The sequence below is a fragment of the Eptatretus burgeri genome, chromosome 1 (genome assembly GCF_056783735.1).
Source record: "Eptatretus burgeri isolate ZD-2024b chromosome 1, Ebu_testis_v1, whole genome shotgun sequence".
NCBI classification, from domain to species: domain Eukaryota; kingdom Metazoa; phylum Chordata; class Myxini; order Myxiniformes; family Myxinidae; genus Eptatretus; species Eptatretus burgeri.
This window is the reverse complement of record NC_140961.1, coordinates 106,317,880-106,337,577: the sequence shown is the minus strand read 5'-3', so window position 1 is coordinate 106,337,577 and position 19,698 is coordinate 106,317,880. Positions and strand designations below refer to the sequence as shown.

General features: G+C 43.9%; 1 protein-coding gene across 6 annotated transcripts in view; it reads left to right on the top strand.

The window, feature by feature from the left end:
* The window catches only part of LOC147035132 (ADP-ribosylation factor GTPase-activating protein 1-like), a 259,117-nt gene that overhangs the window by 167,310 nt on the left and 72,109 nt on the right, over positions 1–19,698 (top strand). For all 6 annotated transcript variants that reach the window (XR_015061436.1, XM_085894000.1, XM_085893994.1 and 3 more), the window contains one exon: positions 7,223–7,329. Coding sequence is in view for 5 of the 6 variants with exons in the window: in XM_085894000.1 (XP_085750126.1) it covers positions 7,223–7,329 (107 nt within the window). In the remaining variant the exon portion in view is untranslated. The remainder of the gene's footprint in view (positions 1–7,222; positions 7,330–19,698) is intronic.

Here is a 19,698-nt window from a genome sequence, read left to right as displayed (position 1 = left end):
AAAGGAACAAATGAATGGAGGTGAACAGTTAGTGCACTGATGCACTGATAAAGAAGGCACTTGGGGTGGGAGGGAGGACAAAGCATGGAGAGGGAAGAGGGTGCAAGACCAGAAAGGAGGTGGAAGACGACGCAGACCACCGACCTGTTGGTGATAGCAAATTGATAGGCTAATAGATACAGGTTCAGCGCAGGAGATTCCAATGATCTTGAAAACCTTGTTTTCCACGGCATCAAGCTGAGCAAGGTGTGAGAGAGGAATGCTAGCCTCGAGCTGAGATCAGTGTTCCATCAACCTGTGGATGAAAGCATTGCAGGTGAATATGAGTTCAGGTGTGCCAATGAAGGACTTCACATGATGGAGGATGCCCAGTTGGTGACTGGCTTTGGAGGTCAACTCTGAAATGCAGTTTGTCCAAGAAAGATCATGGCTGATAGTGAAACCCAGGAGTTTGAATGACTGAACTTCTTTGAGAGGATTGTTGCAAAAGTAGATGGGAGGGTTTTGTGTACGGTCCTTTCAGTGTGTGTGTGTGTGTGATTTCTGAGATTTCTGCGAGTGTGTGTGTGGGGGATTTCTCAGGATTGAAAGTCATATTCCAAGTGTTTGAGCAGGTTGTGGTTCTATCAAGGTCTGAAGAGAGGGAAGATGATGTCTCTGTGAAAGATGATAAATGTCACAGCAGAGGGTGGGGTCGTCAGCAAATAGATAAAGAGGATTATCAAGGGAGTCAGAGAGATAATTTATGAAGATCAGGAATAGGACTGGACCCAGAACACTGCCTTGGGGCACACCAGCATTGACAGGGAGAGAAGATGAAAGGATTCCATTGAGAGCCAAATGGCCACAAGAGTAGAGGACATCAGCAAGTCAAGTGTGGACTTGGCCTTGGATGCCATAGGCAGGGTTTAGAGAGCAAGGCAGGATTCCAGACTGTATTGAATGCTTGAGATATGTCTGTCGAGAAGGCCTTGTTTAAATTAACAAAAAATTCTCGAGATTGGTCTTCCTCTCAACATACAACAATGATGTGTGGATCCACTTTTGGTTTTTCACACAATATTCCAGAAACAAAAACATGTTATGTGTATTTTATAGAAGTTATTGAGGAAATATAGGTTTGTCCTAAAATTGTACCCAGCCATGTTCCATTTATGCCTGGTGTTTGTTTAATGGTTAGGGTGGTGGGCTTTGGATCCTCGGGTCCTGAGTTCAAAACCTGCTCAGCTGTTGAATTAATACCAGGTGGGGGGGGGGGGGGTTAACTCAGCCTGTCATCCTTCTGAGGTCAGCAAAATGAGTACCAGCATGCTGGTATACTGCGTCGGAGTGGCGACCCGTCCAGGATTGTGCCCAATAGCCAAGGAGACTGCAAAAGCAGCACCAATGCTCTGCACAGAGTATTGTCCCAATGTCCTCTCCTCTCCTCCTCATGTTCCATTTGTAGTGAAAAGTCCTTTGACACAGGAATCAATGAGGTGGCCAACCATTCACTTTCATGAAGAAAAACAAGTTTGATTAAAAATTCCCGAGTGCAGAATTCCCAAAAATTTCTGAAATTTTTTTTTTCACAAATTAATCAACACTATTTGATCCATTAAATAATGCATAATCAATGCCCTCTTGGTTTTTGCCAATGTTGCACAACAATGATGCATCACAAGTCATAATTATCAAAGTGAACTTTATATCGCTGCATTAGTATGTAATATACCACAAATTGCAGAGTTTATCCAGGGCATTTTGGCTGCAATACATCTTTAAGAATGTACATAATGTTGATGATCATCCCAAGAACCAACTATTAAATAAACATTGTGAGTCACATTTGTTTGTTGTGAGTATTCCTGAGTTCATCAGAATTAATTTATCATCATCTCTCTACTTGGCAGATTCATTTTCGTTTTTCCTGCTCTCAAGTCTTGCAGGTGAAGGCAATGTTGTTGTTGTTGTTGTTGTTATTGTTGATCATACTCTTGAACAGAGCATTGGAACTGCTGAAGCAGTTATTCCTTGGCTATTTGGCACAATCTGGACAGGTTACCACTCCGACCATTTATTGCAGCACAGCTGTGCCACTGATGCTGTGCCCCTTTTACCAGTACACTGGTACTCATTTCTCTGACCTCAGGGGGTGACAGGCTGAGTCAACCCCACCCAATGTTAATTCAGCAGCCAACGGGACTCAAACTCAGTTCCCTAGGATCCCAAGCCAGCCACCCAAACCACTAAGCCAACACCAGGCTTGCTAGAAATTAAACCCCACAAACAAACACAAAATATTCCGCATTGTTTTGAGACTTGTATCCTCAGCTGTCATTTCGTTGATGTACTGCCTTTGGATGGAAAGGAAAAAAGATGTATTCTGTACATAAGCTCGATTAGCAAAAAAAAAGTAGCACTGACTGAGATGCCTGAAAGCAGCATCTTGCTGTTGTAATGGCCTCTCCAACTCAATTTTATGGACAGACAGAATGTGTCTCACTCAATTGATCAGTGTAATTTCACCTCCATCGCGTGAATTTGCAGCATTTCAAATGACGTGATCAGAAAACTAATGGTAGGGTTAGAGTCACGGATGTTAATCATACATATAGTGCAATTTCAGATTCTCCTCGAGTAAAGTAAAGGCAGCTCCAGAGTTACATAAAACTTCATATCAAACGCTCACCAGATTCAGTGGTGTAATGGTTTGGAATATTTGCTCTGAATCTGATAGGCGATTCGAACCTGGGCAGAGTTGTACCCAAGGCTTAAAATGATACGTCCTGCTTCCTTGCTCGACATTTTGCTTATACAAGGATAGATTATGGACAAACAACCATAGCTTGGCAACCATTGTGTAGGCTTGATGGGCCGAATGGCCTCCTCCTGCATTGAAGGAGGATCAGCGTGAAATTTGTGACGGAACCTCTATCATGTTATTAATCTGGAAGATGGAGTTCGAGCCATAGTCAGTCATTAAAGTAAGAGGAAATATTATACAGTCCTGATTGTTTTATTGATTTCATATTTTGCAAAAAAAGGAGAATAGTTAATGTCCACAAGTGAAGTGTGAAAAGATTTGAAGGAAGGCCTCATCCCCTCTCGAAAAATTACTTTCTTTAAGACACAGCATCTATAATATAAATGGACCTTGGTCTCGGCATGCCTGCATCCGTCCGTCAACAAGTGTCCTGTAGCGGATACTGTGGTATAGCCTGCGGGCCTGCTGGGCAGGGCATGATGATGGGGGGAGTGGTCGTCGTGAGCATCGTGTCTGCCAGGGATGTAAGGAGTGTGCCGCCTGAGGCGTTGTAGTGGTGCCGTAGTGCCACGGCTCGTGAGTGTGTTGAGTACGTAATAAAGGAGAGCCGCGGGCAAAGTACGCCCGCGCTCGTGCTTGTACACCACAGCCGGGCTCGACTGTTCCCCCGCTCGTGTCTGCCTGCTAAGCATCTCTACCACGACACTACAGTTGGCTGACGAGGATCTTCGGATCGGCGTGTGCAGGGTGGTGGCTGGGTTCGGAGTGGCAGTGAGTAACTCAGCGCACCTCGCGCGGTTCGAGGTTCCGGAGGAGTACGCATCGCGAAGAGCGTGTCGCAGGTTCGCTCGCCGTGCGCACAGGCTCCGGAGCCAGGAGGCTTGCCGGCGCGGCCGGCTCAGGCATGACAGGAAGTCGGGGCACGGAACGCGGACGCATGCCCGCCTTCGTTGGAGTCAACTTCGGCCACGTCGAGTGGGCAACGGCCGCGCTCACTGTTCGTTTTATTGAGGCACGACAAATCGGGGGAATGATTTCTGCAAGGCCACGGCTAAAGAACGAGGACACGCACTTCGGCACGGGCGCGGCGTTGGACGTTGCGCAGGCTCTGAGGAATGTCCGGGGTCTCGATGGTTGGTGCACAGCAGATGATCCGGAGGTCTGCGCGATGTGCCAGGCGCGCACGGTCTGCGGCGCGGGTCGTGGGCGAGCGTTGCAATGCAATCACTCGGACGGTGGTCTGAGCACTCGAGGACGTCTACGGTGTGTGTGCCGAGAGTCATCGCCTATCATTACAGCATAGATGGCGGTGTGCGAAGCGGTCCTTCCGTCCCGGGTCAAGACCTACTGCCGGCATGGTGTTCGGTGCATGGCGTGCACGGTAACGCCCCGGGTCGAGTTTGGCAGCCTGGGCACGGAGATTCCAGCGACCCGGAGCGGGAGATGCTGCCGGTGTTAGACCTGCTTCCAATTGATCCGGAGATGACAAGATCAGTGGCAGGGGAGGTTGAGGTGACCGGGGCACTGATGCTGCCCATGTTGAGCCTGGTTTCAGTTGGTCCTACGGTGACAGGACCGATGCCAGTGAATGTCGAAGTGATCGGGGCACTGATCGGGTGTCGAGTTGAGTCCACTCGTGCTGCCCTCGCATCGCACACGTATGCTGGTGAAGCGCTGCCGGCAGTTGGCGGGGCGCACGTCGTGATTGCCCAGCGGGGCCAGCGGGTTGCGCTTCCGAGGTTCGTGGTGCGAGGGGAGGGGCCCGCCCTTTTGGGTCGGGACTGGCTGGCGCACCTTGGGCTGGATCTCCAGTTCGTACCTCCAGGTGTGCCGGTGCTCTCTTCGATGCTTTCGTCGAGACCCGAGGGCGAGGTTCTGGCGGCGGGAGCCGCATCGATGCAACGGGAGCGGCCGTTCGTTGCTGCCTGCAACGGTGGTGTGCGGTGCGGAAGCAGCGGGAGCCGTGCCAGCTCTCGCGATGAGCTCTCGCGCGTCGGCTGCGTTCATTGTGCGAGGTGCGCCTGTGTTGTTCGGGCAGCTTCAACGGGTTGCGGTGAGCCCGTGACGTTAAAGGAAGTCGCGAGTCGCAACATCGAGTCGACAACCAAGAGACGGACTCGTGATATGGGTTATGGGTTGCTGTTCATTGCATATTTGTTTTTCCTTGCTCTAGTGATGCGGTTTAACGTTGTTGAAATAAATGCCAACAGTTCCTGTGTGAGAGTGGGTTTGGCGGAGATCAATCGATGGGTTTTGCAGTATGGTCAATGTGATGTTGTGGCTTTGGGAGCGGTGGTGGTGAATAAAAAGGTTTGGTTGGCCTTCCATTGCCCCGGGCCTCGGGTAGTTGCTTTGTCATGTGCAGGGATTTTGCCGAAAGAACGCGCTGTACGGGAAAATGAGTTTGCAATGGTTCCAATGATATTCCTATTGATTTATGACGAGCCGATGGTTGAAGTGTGGTTTGAATGGAGTTGCTACTGTCTAACTGCCGTGTGGGTCTCGGAGATCGACTCGGAGCCAGGACTGGTGCGCTGGTCAGCGTTACCCCCACCTCTGGTTGCGGCAAGGTCAGACGTGCCTGGCGCCGGGGGCGCAGCTCTCTGTGTTCGCTCAAGGCCGTTTAGACGGGCGTTGGCATCTCAACTGATTGTGGTGCGTGGGTTGTTGTGGGCCATTGGTTGCATCCAGCCAGCGGCGCTGTTCAGCGCCCCCATCCAAGGTCAATCGAGTCTGGCGCTGGCGCCACGGCTTCCAGACAGCGGGCTTCCGGCCTCGGAATGTTTATCTGCTTCAGGTCTGGCTGGGGGAGGTGGGCCGCCTTGTGGGCCAGAGGCGTTTGATGGTGCCGGGGGAGGTTTGCTCAGGAGGTCGCCACGACCTCGCTGAGGGCCATGTAAGCATGAGCCGCCTGGGGGCGTTTTCGCTGTGTAGTGCTGCTGTGCTTCTCGGCTTGCTGCTTCATATAGGTAACGCGGTCAGAGTTTGGTAGGTGCTTTGTGCAACTCGGTCTTCAGGACCTGGCCGTTGCTGCTTCACTCGCTCGCATCCACACGTTATATGATGTGATGTGCTTTTATACCTTGCTGTTTTCTTTTTATTTTTTGTACCTTATCTGCTTTATACCGTAGTACTTCGTGCTGTTTATGCTTATTATGATGGTGATCATTTAATAATCATAGTTTTAGGAGGGAGGAGTGTGGTATAGCCTGCGGGCCTGCTGGCCTGCTGGGCAGGGCATGATGATGGGGGGAGTGGTCGTCGTGAGCATCATGTCTGCCAGGGATGTAAGGAGTGCGCGCCGCCTGAGGCGTTGTAGTGGTGCCGTAGTGCCACGGCTCGTGAGTGTGTTGAGTACGTAATAAAGGAGAGCCGCGGGCAAAGTACGCCCGCGCTCGCGCTTGTACACCACAGCCGGGCTCGACTGTTCCCCCGCTCGTGTCTGCCTGCTAAGCATCTCTACCACGACACTACAGATACAATAATACACAATCGGCAGCACAGCATACACGTGTGTGCATACACGCAGCATATAACATGCTGCACATACACGCTTGCAGTGGTCCACTCTGTGGCTAATTTACATTCAACAAAATCTGTACCTCCTCCAACATCTTCTACACCTATAATAATGGTGAGTCTCATTCAATCCCGTTTCTCATCATGATTAGATTCAGAAATCGCTTACTATATTCATGACTGTATTCCATTTGATTCATAATTAGTGTGTTGTTGTGTATTATTTGGAGTTCAGCATATGCAAAAGGCTGCGATGAATATCCAATTAACACTCTCCCCCTCCTCGCTCTCTGAGTGTGTAGCTTGGCCAGTATCTACACACTGCCTAATTTAATTTGCCATTAACAAGAACCGTATTTTTTTTTCGCAATTATGCAAAGATTGGTATTCTCATCAGTGAAGCGACAGGTCTTACATTGTAGTATTACTTGCAAAGTCTCAGACTCTCGGTTTAGAGTCGACTATTAGGAACAAGAGGCAGATACACATCGTGAAATATCCTTTCTATGATGGTTTGACAAGGGTCAGACTCGAACTGCCAACCTCCCAGATTCTTAACTATGAGGACAACATGCCTGAAAACAGGTACTGTATTTATCTCAGGTTATCTGATGAGGAGTTTAATATTTTTATTTCTTCTCAGCAATATTTTGGGTGAACAAACAGCAGTTGTGCTGTTGGCGATTCATTCTGTGTGCATATTGGCTTTTCTCTGTGTTGTTTGATACATTTTATGCCAGACAAATCAAACTACTCATGTGAGGTTGGAGCTCTGGGAGTCACATCTACAAGATTAATGAATGAATGAGTTTCTGAGATAAGACACTGCTATTGCAGAGCTGCATTCTGGAGGGATTCATGGATCTCAGAATAAGAAATTTAACAATTAATATGGTGGCCTCAAGGCACTTTTGTGTTCTATTGAACCTGAATCAGGGTATATGTGTTTTGTGGCAGGTTCATGGTGCTCGGCGTAAGGGCTGGCGAGACATGACGTCGTTGTTTTCCAGCAAGCATGGTGATCGTGAGCGCCTCACGGATGCTCCATCACCTTCGACTGAGCAGTGGGTTTGCTCTTTGCTTGACACCCAAGCCATACAAACCACATTTATACATGTACCCAGCACTGATGTTGCTGCCTTTAACTCACCTTTGTTGCATTGAAATTGCATAATTTGCCTGTGGTTTCCATTTGCAGAGGAATCCATCAAGTGGGATATTTCTGGATATCACACTTGTTCTTAATCAGTCAAACCAGAAGAGATTTCCCTATTTTCCCTTTATTTATATGATAGATTGAAGAGTAACAAAGATCTGAAATATGTCCAAGATACACCAATAAAATGCAAGGGTATACAAAGAGCTTTGGTGCAGGAGGAGACCATTCAGGCCATGAGGCCTGCACCACACAAACATCAGGGGTGCATTCAATGAGCAAACAGCTTGCTATCACTTGCCAAGCCAGCCATTGCATATCAACCGGTTTGCAAACCACTCAGGAAACGGAGCATGGATCAAGGGCTTGGGTGCGTTCCGTTAGCAAGCGGCTTTATATATCTAAGCGCACGCACGCACACACACACACACACACACACACACACACACACACACACACACACACACACACACACACACACACACACACACACACTGTATATATATACATACATATATATATATATATACATACATATATATATATATATATATATATATATATATATATATATATATATATATATATATATATATATATATATATATACATACATACAGGGGGCTGCAAAGGTAGGTATACAGTAATGAATAAAAGTACAGTCTTTACTGTATACCTACTTTTGCAGCTATATATATATATATATATATATATATGTATATATGTGTATATATGTATATATATATATATATATATATATATATATATATATATATATATATATATATATATATATATATATATGTACCAACAGTTCAAGGAAAAAATAGAGGAAGACTGACAAACAATCAGTGTGGGGAAGAATGGGGGCAGGAAAGCATGCACAGTGTGGACAGGATCAACACAAGGAAACTCTCAAGAAGGAGAAGCTCGAAATTTGGAAGTAGGTGGGCTTGGGGGTGAGGAGGGGGAAGGAGGTTACCGAGTGTGGAAAAGATCATGGTTTTGGATTGGGGACGAACTGAAAAGATAGTGAACAGCTGTCTTGAAGACCTGGAGGGGAAGAACGAGATTGAAGAGCATATGGAAGTTGGTTCCACAGATAGGAAAAAAAAGCAGAATGAATGAGTGTTCATGAACAGAGATGGGGGGAGGGGGGGGATAAAGCACCGGAAATGGCAGAGGGTGAAAGACCAGAAAGGAGGTGACAGAAGACAGAGAAGAGAGACCACCGTCCTGTCTTCAATGGGATGGGAACGTGATCGGCCCAGAGACTCAGCGTCAGTGCAGGAGATTTCAATGATCTTGAAGGCCTTGGTTTTCATGGTGTGAAGTTGAGCAAGGTGTGAGGCCAAGGGAGCCAGTCCCCTTGGGAGAGAGCAGTAGCACAGAGGGGGGAGCAGTATTCCAAGCTTCAGATGAAAGCCTTGCAGGTGGATAAAACTTCAGATGTGTTAAGGAAATACATTGCATGAAAGAGGATGCCCAATCTGCAACTGGCGTTGGAGGCAGACTTAGACATGACGTTTGCCCAAGCAAGATCATGGCTGACAGTGAAGCCAAAGAGATTGAATGACTGTACTTCTTCAAGAGGATTGTGAAGAAAGCAGATGGGAGGGTTTGCCAGTCGGTCTTTTTTGGGGTGGGGAGGGGGGAGGGGAGAGAGATGGAGAGATTGATTTGATTTGATTTGATTTGTCAGATTGAAAGACATGACAAGTGATTGACCAACTTGTAATTTTGTCAATGTCTTAAGGGACGGAAGAGGCCACAGCCTGCCTATCTGAAGGATGAGGGATGTCATGGCAGAGGGTGGAGTCGTCAGCAGATAGATAAAGGGGATTTTCCAGAGATTCAGCCAAAAGGATGGTTGAATTTACTGCGTTCTCTTAATACATATTAACCCCAAAGGATTGTTCAATTGGTCTCCTATCGCTACTTTCTCCAACATCAACTCATCCTGGGAATTCTTTCAAAGAAACTTGCTCTCCCTCATGCACAGATTTATCCCCTCTCATCTTCAGGTGTCCTACTCTTCCTCCCACCCTTGGTTCACGGAAGCTTGTGGTGAGGCAGTTGCCCTGAAACAACTTGCCTTTGCCTCTTGGAAAGCAAACCCAACTGAGGGTGATCTCAGTTCCTTCCATAAAGCTCAGAACAAGTGTGTATGTACCCTCAGGAGAGTCAGAAAACAACATCTTTCAAAGCTCGTCTGAACTTTCAAACCTCTCTCCATCCTCAAAATCCTGGTGGCATATAATCAAATCTGTTTCTGGTGTATGTTCCCCCTCCATCCCCTCCCCTACCTCAAATGGCCGCATTGCTGATACCGCTTGTAAAAAGGCTGAATGCCTCAACTCGGTGTTTGCAGCTAAATCTTGTGTCCAAAACCCATCGCTTTCTCTACCCACCTTACCCAGTCACACCCAACTGTCCCTGGAATCTGTGTCCTTTACCCCTGACAAGGTGGAGAGTTTGCTGTCAAACCTCGACTCAGATTCTGCAACCGGTCCAGACGGCATCAGCCCACGTGTCATAAAAACCTGCTCCTCTGCTCTTGCTCACCCTCTCTCTTTTCTATTCACCCTCTCATTTGCTCATGGTCATCTGCCATCTGCTTGGAAATCAGAAAACATCACTGCCCTGCACAAAATAGGTGCAAAATAAATCCCTACAATGACAGACCAATCAGCCTTCTCCCAATCATCAGCAAGGTTATGGAATCCATCATTGCTTCAGACATTAAGTCCTTCCTCTTCTCCAATGGTTTGATTTCCAATCATCAATTTAGTTTCAGACCAGGTCACTCTACCCTGGATATGCTGCTTTTGCTCTCCCAACAATGGATGGAGGTCCTCAATGCCAGCCAGACATGAAATCCGAGCCGTATCCCTGGATATATCATGTGCTTTTGACATGGTCTGGCACCCTGTCCAGCTCACCAAACTCTCTTCCTATGGTATCCAAGGCAATCTACACTCGTGGCTCACAGACTTCCTCTCCTGTCAAAGTCAACGTTTGCCCCTAAATGGAGTTCTGTCATCCCCTCTTCCTGTCCAAGCAGGAGTTCCTCAAGGTAGCGTTCTGGGCCCTGTTCTTTTTCTGGTTTTCATCAAAGATCTCTCCGACTCTCTGGGAAATCCTCTATATCTCTTTGCTGATGACTCCACCCTCTGCCGTACCACCGGTCATCCCTCAGGCCAGCAAGCAGCAGCTTCTTCGCTCACTGCAGATCTGGGTAAAATCACAAACTGGTCCAACACGTGGAACATGTCTTTCAATCCGGACAAATCTCACACTCTCACTGTGTCTCTCCAAAAGGACCGTTTAGAATGCCCCCCCCCCATCCACTTTCTCAACATCCTCTGGAAGAAGTCCTTTCTTTCAAGCTTCTGGTTCTCACGATCTGCCATGACCTTTCCTGGGAAAGCCACATTTAAAACCTGCCTCCAAAGCCAGTCACCGACGAGGAAACCTACGTCGTGCAAAGTCCTTCCTCGGCTCACCTCAGCTCCTGACCACTTACAATGCTTTTTTCTGCAGCCTGATGGAGTACTGCTCTCTCCTCTGGGCTGGTGCTCCTGCCTCCCACCTTTCTCGGCTTCCTGCTGTGGAAACCAATGCATTTCGTATCATTGGCATCTCCCGCAATGAGGCTGAGTCTTTGGGCCTCTCACTCTCTCACCACATGCTGGACGGTGGTCTTTCTGTCTTCTACCCTCTCCTCTCCAGCATAGCCACCCCTCCCCCCCCCACCTGCTCTGTCTGCAATTTCTCCCCACCACATTTCCGCAGGGCACTCAATGTCCACCAACAACCCCTTTCTTGTAAAACTACCAAAATCACGAATCACTGCTCATATCACCTTCACTCTTTCATTCCTCTTTTTTCCTGCCTTTGGAATAAACTCCCTCACTCTATTCAATCCCACTCTTCCCTCCAGGCCTTCAAAACAGCTGTTCACCACCACCTCTTATGCATGTTCACCGCCACCTCTTAATTCTGGTGGAATCCCCCATCCAAATCCTCGATCTTTTCTACCCCCTATAATCCACCCTAAACCCATCTCCTTCAAATTCCCTGCTTTCCTTCCTGAAAGTCCCTGTAATGTCCATCTTGTATTCCGCATGTTCCCCGTCCCATCCCTCTCCCTTCCACATCTCCTATTGTCTCTGTTCTCCACTGTCTTGTCTTTCCCACTCCCGCCCCTCGTCTCATGCTCCCCTTGCTGTGCGTTGTGTGTTAGCTCTCACGAGCTTCGACAAGGTATACAAAAAAAAAAATTGAAGCAGAAACTGGTGGTGAATTGTGTGTGGAAGGCAAAAGGCGGGAAATTTTTTTCTTGCACTGTAATTTAAAAAATGTTTTTCACAAGTTATTTCAACCTGGGGATAATGAAACACACTAATCGGTCGGATTTGGCACGCAAAGACAGACAAATAGGGGATGTCATACAAAAAACTGAGCTAATGTGCCATAAACAATTCCCCACGATGGCACCATAATAACAGGTATGCATGCCGAGTGACATCTTATCAAAAGCTGGGTTTGTTTAATCTGTGACAGAGCCATTTAGCATAACTTTGGCTTGCCCTCAACACCTCCTTCAGAATCACATCACGTGAAGATCACCCAGTTTTATATTTATTACCCTGAGCTCACGAAGCAAAATGTGTGGTTAAGCAATTCGTCTCCTCTGTGTGCCAAACGTATGTGTGCCGTACATGCGTGCGTACGTACATGTCTGCATTTTTAAAATTCATTTTCTCAGCAACTGTTAGTCTGATGTGAAATTCTGCAAATAGGTGTGCATCCTCCTGGAGAATTTGTCGTTATGATGCCATCGGTCACGCAGTACAGACGCCATCTTGGAAAAACCGAAAAACTTTGCACCTCTATATCCTCAAAATCACTCAATGGAAAAAATTACACATGGCTCATTGTCAAGTACTACCCTTGGAGAATAAGATGTGTTTATGATGATGTCATTGCTTTCTTCTTTATGACGTCATAATTCGACAAACACAACTTTTGATTCGATTTGTAATGAAAAATTTTTTCTTTGCAACTGGTGGTCCAATTGACACGAAATTTTAAACATAGCTGCACCTCCTCCTGTAGGAATTTATAATGATAATTATGACATCATAGATCACATGGTACAGGTGCCATCTTGGAAAAACTTTGCATCTCCATATCCCCGAAACTGCTCCATTAGAAAAATTGAAACATGGCTCATTGTCAAGTACTCCTCATGCGGAATAAGATCTGTTCATGATGATGTCATCGGTGCTTTCTTTATGATGTCATCATTTGAAAAGTGCAATGTTTGATCTGGTCAGTATGAAAAAAAAAATTCTCTGCAATTTTACATCCGTTTGACATGATATTTTCCACATAGGTGCACCACCTCCTGTAGAATGTCGTAGTCATAATTATGATGTCATACATCACCTGGTGCAAGCGCCATCTTGGAAAAACCGAAAAAAGCACCTCCATATCTCTGAAACCGCTCCATGGAAAAAATTATACATGGCTCATTGTCAAGTACTCCCCATGGTGAATAAGATGTGTTTATGATGATGTCATTGCTTTCTTCATTATGACGTCATAATTCGACAAGCACAACTTTTGATTCGATTTGTAATGAAAAATTTTTTCTTTGCAACTGTTGGTCCAATTGACACGAAATTTTAAACATAGCTGCACCTCCTCCTGTAGGAATTTATAATGACAATTATAACGTCATAGATCACATGGTACAGGTGCCATCTTGGAAAAACTTTGCACCTCCATATCTCCGAAACTGCTCCATTGGAAAAATTGAAACATGGCTCATTGTCAAGTACTCCTCTTGCGGAATAAGATCTGTTCATGATGATGTCATCGGTGCTTTCTTTATGATGTCATCATTTGAAAAGTGCAATGTTTGATCTGGCCAGTATGAAAAAAAAAATTCTCTGCAATTTTATATCCGTTTGACACGAAATTTTCCACATAGGTGCACCACCTCCTGTAGAATGTCATAGTCATAATTATGATGTCATCCATCACCTGGTGCAAGCGCCATCTTGGAAAAACCGAAAAAAGCACCTCCATATCTCTGAAACTGCTCCATGGAAAAAATTATACATGGCTCATTGTCAAGTACTCCCCATGGTGAATAATATTTGTTAATGATGATGTCATCAGTGCCTTCATTATAACGTCGTAATTCGACATGTGCAACGCTTGATCTGGTCAGTATGAAAAAAAAAATTATCTGCAATTGTTTGTCCAATGGACACAATTTTCACCATTAGAGCACCTCCTCCTGGAGAATTTTTCAATAATTATGACGTCATATATCACATGGTACGGGCACCATTTTGGAAAAAGCAAAAAACTTTGCACCTCTATAGCTCCGAAACCGCTTCTTGGAAAAATTGAAACATGGGGCATTGTCAAGTACTCCCCATGGGGAATAAGATATGTTAACGATCGTGTCATCATTGCCTTCATTATGATATCATAATTCAACAAATGCAACGCTTGATCCAGTCAGCATGAAAAAAAATCTGCAATTATTACAACTGCTAACCAATCAGTACAAAACTTTAACAAATTGATCAACTACCCATGGGAAATATAGTTTGATAAAAGTGACAGCATCGGTCACTGGTCTGGCACCACATTGGATGAAAGAAAAAAAAACCTTAAAAAAAACAGAAGAGTTGGCCTGTAATAAGTCCTTCTCAAAACTGTGCAGGGTAAGTTGTCTCTGAATACCATCTAGTTTATTATCTTTTTATGCATACAAGATGAGACTCCTAAAAGAGCAAGTTGCATGAGAAAGGTATAAAAGGCAATGTAGTTACAGTATGGTCACTGTTCGTACAACAAGCCAAGGAAGGAACCAACAACAAAGGAGAAGAGAGGAGGATGGGAGGAAACAGTAACCTGTAAGTGAGAGGATTGAGTGAGGTTGGGTTCATGGGTATTTGGTACCTCGCTTGTTAGTTCCTTTGGCATTAGCATGCTTGGTGACACAGGAACACGTGAAGCAAACATGAAAGTCAATGCACATTATGAAGGCTCTTATTTGTGAACTGTTCTGTGCTTCATTTTTACCATACACAAACAATATTTAAATCATATGTAATGAGATATGATGAAATTATAAATGTACGTTTACTTTAATCACATTTTAATAATGTATACCCATTTCTCATAAAATAGAAATTGGGATGGAACAGCTTTGTATAATTTCAATGGTAGGCAACGTGGATCGGATCAGAACAATGTTAGATAAACAAGCTCGGCTCGGAGGTAAAGTTGGGACTTTTATTTATGAAAGAATGAAACAATATTTAGGACATTACAGACATAATTACTATAATGATAGAAAGAGATAAGTTTCCATCACACCATATGGACAAAAATAATACGAACTAAAACTTGGAACTTAATAAATGGTTTAATAGCTTTACAATCTGAGTCAATAAATATTCCTCATGTTTAAATGACTTAGCACATCTTTATGTAGATTTTTTTAAAAGCATTACATTTTTAAATCCAGCATGATTCAAGGATGTGATTTTCAACCCGAATAGCTTTGTTCAGTTCGGGTTTATGAGACAATGTTAAATTATTATCAATTATGTTATAAAGCAGAAGGATTTTCCTGTGTATAGTTATACACACTTAGTTCTAGGCTGTCGAGCCCGGGTTCAAATCTCATCGCAGCTATAAACTGAAACAGGCAGGATGATTCATCAATGTGTGTGCCATCCATTCGGATGGACGTTACACTGGCATCGTCCTGTACGTTAAATATCCCATGGTGTGATACGTGAACAGGAGGCAAGCTATCATCAGCACCATGGCCAAATTCCAAATTCCTGTCCTAATTACTGCTGGGAAGGCAATGGCAAACTGCCCAATATAACCCTTTCCAAGAAACAGCAGCACAGATGCTCTGTAATAGAATATGGTACATCAGAATAAGATTTACGTAACATTGAAAATCTCGACATTAATGCAATGAACAAACTGTGCCCAAAGTGTGTAGCTCGTATAATATTCATTGTCAATCACGTGCAAAATATACATCTTCTTTGATTTGAACCTGCGTATTCAAAACACAACACTTTTGTTTCAAATACAACATGCCAAAATGTAAAAGAACCATTACATTTCCAAACAATTTGTTACATCATACATCATATATGTGCCTGCCCTGAACAACAATGAAAATTTTGTTACTAACGTTTTGAAATTATGGAAATTAGCTACACTCCCTCCATCACATCTGAATGAGCGATGAATAAGTGTCGGCATGCTTTCCCGGGTAATTTTCATTGGAAATTTTAGATTCTCGTGGAGGATCTCTAAGTCTTACTCACGTTGTTGTTCTTCATCTTCTTCTTGTGGACTTTTTTGTTTCACAGCCTACAGTTTTCATTGAAATTTCTTGAAACTTGGCGTATATATGTAAAAAATATCCTGCGCAGACAGTAACCATCTCAGATTTTGAAAATTCCTGCTAGAAAAAAAGTTATGACGTCAAAATATCTCCACTAATGGAAATGGCCTAAAAAAATTATCTACGAAACTCGGCAAGCTTTTTGAATTCTGTTTGCTGGAATCGAACAGTGCATTAGCAGAGATGAATTACCGCACATATGATGCATCACTATGATGCCACATCAATTTTTATGACGTCATTCCTATTTTTTTGACATTTTTTGTTTCACAACCCAGAGTTTTCATCGGATCTTCGTGAAACTTGCCATGTATATGCAGAAAGCCCATGCGCAGGCAGCAACCATATCCGATTTTGGAAATTCTTCCTATAAAAAAAGTTGACGTCATAATATCGCCGCTAATGGAAATCGCCTATACCATTATCTCCGAAACTCGGCAAGCTGTTTGAATTTTGTTTGCGGGAATCAAGCCGGGCATTAGCACAGATAATTTATCGCAAACCTGATACATCACAATGACGTCATATTCGTTTTTATGACGTCATCATTAAGAGGTCGAGGATCTTAGCTCATTTGAGCTTGTTCTTGGTGTTTTTTGATATTTTTGCTCTTTAAAAAAAATACATAATTTAAAGGTCGATTATAAGAACGTGAACTCAAGTACAAAATATAAATAAAGTATAAAAACATTTTAAAGAATATGGATGTCATTGCAACGACCTTGAGATATCACCCTCAAAAGGATTCTTATTTTGTGCTTTAATTCACAACACTTGCTATACAGTTCAGTGTTTCATTTGCATGGAGGTTTTTGTTAAAGGATTTTAACCCTTTCAACCCTAGCGACCGTTTTACCGGCTACTATTCAAACCTCCATATACGCAAGTGGCTAGATTTTTCTCAGGGTGGGGAGCCGAAAGTCCAAGGAACTCAGGGTTCAAAGGGTTAAAAAAAATGCATCTTCTAGTGTACTAATATTCATAGTTATTATGATCATAAAGTCATGATAAAACAATGATATTTTGGTGCATCTGCTTTTTTTTTTCTTGCACAGAGTATGTAACTTGTGGAAGGGGATTCAAACTGAATTTCTATACAAGGCGAACAAACAAATGAGGACAACATATGACGATAGTGTATAAATTGTATTCATAGTAAGCCCTCCACAACCACCACTACCATGTGAATTTTAAAAAAATAAACCATATAATGAAGTTTTTATAAAAAGGAAATAATTAACGTGAGGATAAACCTGACTAGAGAGAACATAGACAGCCATTATAGAGGGCCAACAATGATGCAGAAACAGTGCAGGTGTAAATTTGGCATCTCTGTGCCTGAAACTGAATTAACCTTTGATTAAGCAAACCCACACGAGATGATTCAGGGGAGAAGGGTTGTGACCACCACCTACGCAGGCAGACAGGGAGCGGTGGGGAATCTCATGAATATGTTGATTTGAAATTATTCACAATCAAGCACAAACTCCCTATCTTGTGTTTTGTCACCATTTGTACACTTGGAATGTCCAGTGACATTAACCAACATATTATTGAACTGCCAGTTTGATGGTAAATAATATTCCTGTCAAGACATTTACTGGAAAGTTGTTGATGTTACCAAATCCACAAAACCATTCACCAGGTAAAACAGACCTCACCATTGTACATATGTGTAAAAGCTTAAAACAGGTGTATGAGTCAAAAGACAGACTTTCATTTGGAGACGATTGGCATATCATTAGAAATGGATTCTCTCAACAAACTTTACTTTTATCTCCCAGAACGCAGTTCGGCAAAACAATGGATGGAATCAACAGGACGTTGTTTGGGGTATGCTAACCTCCCTGGGAAGTGAGGAGAAGCTTCCATTTCAGGTGTTAACCCTTTGTCGATGCAAAAGAGGTGAACACTCTGATGAAGGATTCATGCCCAAAACATCAGCTTCCCCTTGCTTCCCATGGTGGTTATCACAACTTGATCAATGTCCTGTTGATTTCATCCAATGTTGCACCTGCAACACAGTTCAACACCAGCAAGACTAGTTCTTCATTCTACTGTGGTTCAGCAGAATTTAATATATAATCCCTCAGAATTTCAGTGCTATTCTTGATCCATTCCATCGACCTTCCAGATCCCAACTCTTCCCATCTGTGCAACAATTGCATTTTGTAAACGTTCTGAATAAACACTGCAATTCTGTGAGCGTTTTCCCTGTGAAATCACATGAGGAAAGAAACATTAATTGTCGCATAGTGAGTACTATCTCGAGAAATAAGATTTTTGAAAAGTCGATGTAATTGATATTTAATTTCATTCATTCTTTTTATTGTCCATGTGAAACATGGAAATTTTTCATCCACCAACAATTGAAATATTGAATAAGAAAGATATTGAATCTCATAAATATGCTGACTTGAAACGATATACGAAGATATTGAAGAGATTTCCACCCATGAATAATTTTGTCTGAAGAGGAAGAGGGAGTTGACATCCAGTGCACATATGTGTTAGGGCCAGATGTCTCAGATGAGTAGAATTTGTTTAAAAAAAAGAAGATAATTGTATTGGAACCAAAAGTTCATGAAGAACTCTTTGCGGTTCCACCATCCACAGTATCCTCAGGCTGATCTGGTGACGTGAGGTGTGGTCCCATCCAATCCTCATCGTAAGGAAATTTTTGAAATTATTTCCTTTTGTTTTGACTGCTCAAAGTGAGATGTCACTCTCCTGATGATCTTGCTGCTGTGGTGTGAGCAAGGAAGATATCAGCTTGGGTGTTGGACCTTTTACGAACATTATCATTTACAGGTACGATATGCTGACAGTCAGTGTTCCGACCTGTGTTTCCACAACCAAACAACAAAGTGTTCTAGCATTATTATATTTTTATTTATACAGAAAATATAAATTCAGCACTGAGCTTATTACCTCGACAAACCACAGGTCGACAGAGGTTATGTTTTCATCCCTATCTGTTTGTCTTTGAACAGGATGTTTCAAAACATTGTGGAAAGATTCTGAAAAAAATTGGTGGACAGGTTGGATATGTGACAAGGATGAATCTGTTCAATTTTGGTGAAGATCTGGATCTGGATACGAGAATTCTTCAAGTGATTATTCACCATTGAGAGATGGGGCCAAAAACGATACAGTGTTATCGAAAGTCTACACCCCCTTTCAAAATTTTCACCTTTTGTAACCTCACAGAAATCTTACACTCTCACTATGTCTCTCCGAAAGCACCATCTGGAATCCCCCCCCCTCCCACCATGTACTTTCTCAACAATCCTGTTGAAGAAGTTGTTTCATTCAATTAAATCTTTCTTGGGAAAGCCACATTTTCAAGCTGGCTCCAAAGCTCGTCGCCGACTGGGCATCCTCCATTGTGCAAAGTCCGTACTTGACACACCTGAGCTCCTGACCACAAACAAAGCTTTCTCCACAGCCTGATGGAGTACTGCTCGCCCCTCTCGTCTGGGGCTCCTGCCTATCACCTTTCTAAGCTTCATGCTGTGGAAACCAAGGCATTTAGGATAATTGGTATCTCCCATGATGAGGCTAAGTCTCTGGGCCTCTCTCCGCAGGCGGATCGGTGGTCATTCTCTCTTCCACCATCTCCTCTCTGGCCTCATCTCCCCCCCCACTCTGTCTGCGATATTACCCCCCCCCCCACATATTTCCACAGGACGCTCAAGGTCAGCCAGCAACCCCCTTCTGGTAAAACTACGAAAATCAAGAATCACTGTTCGCCTTCACTCTTTCATTCCTCTATTTTCCCACCTTTGGAACAAACTTCCACACTCTCTTCTA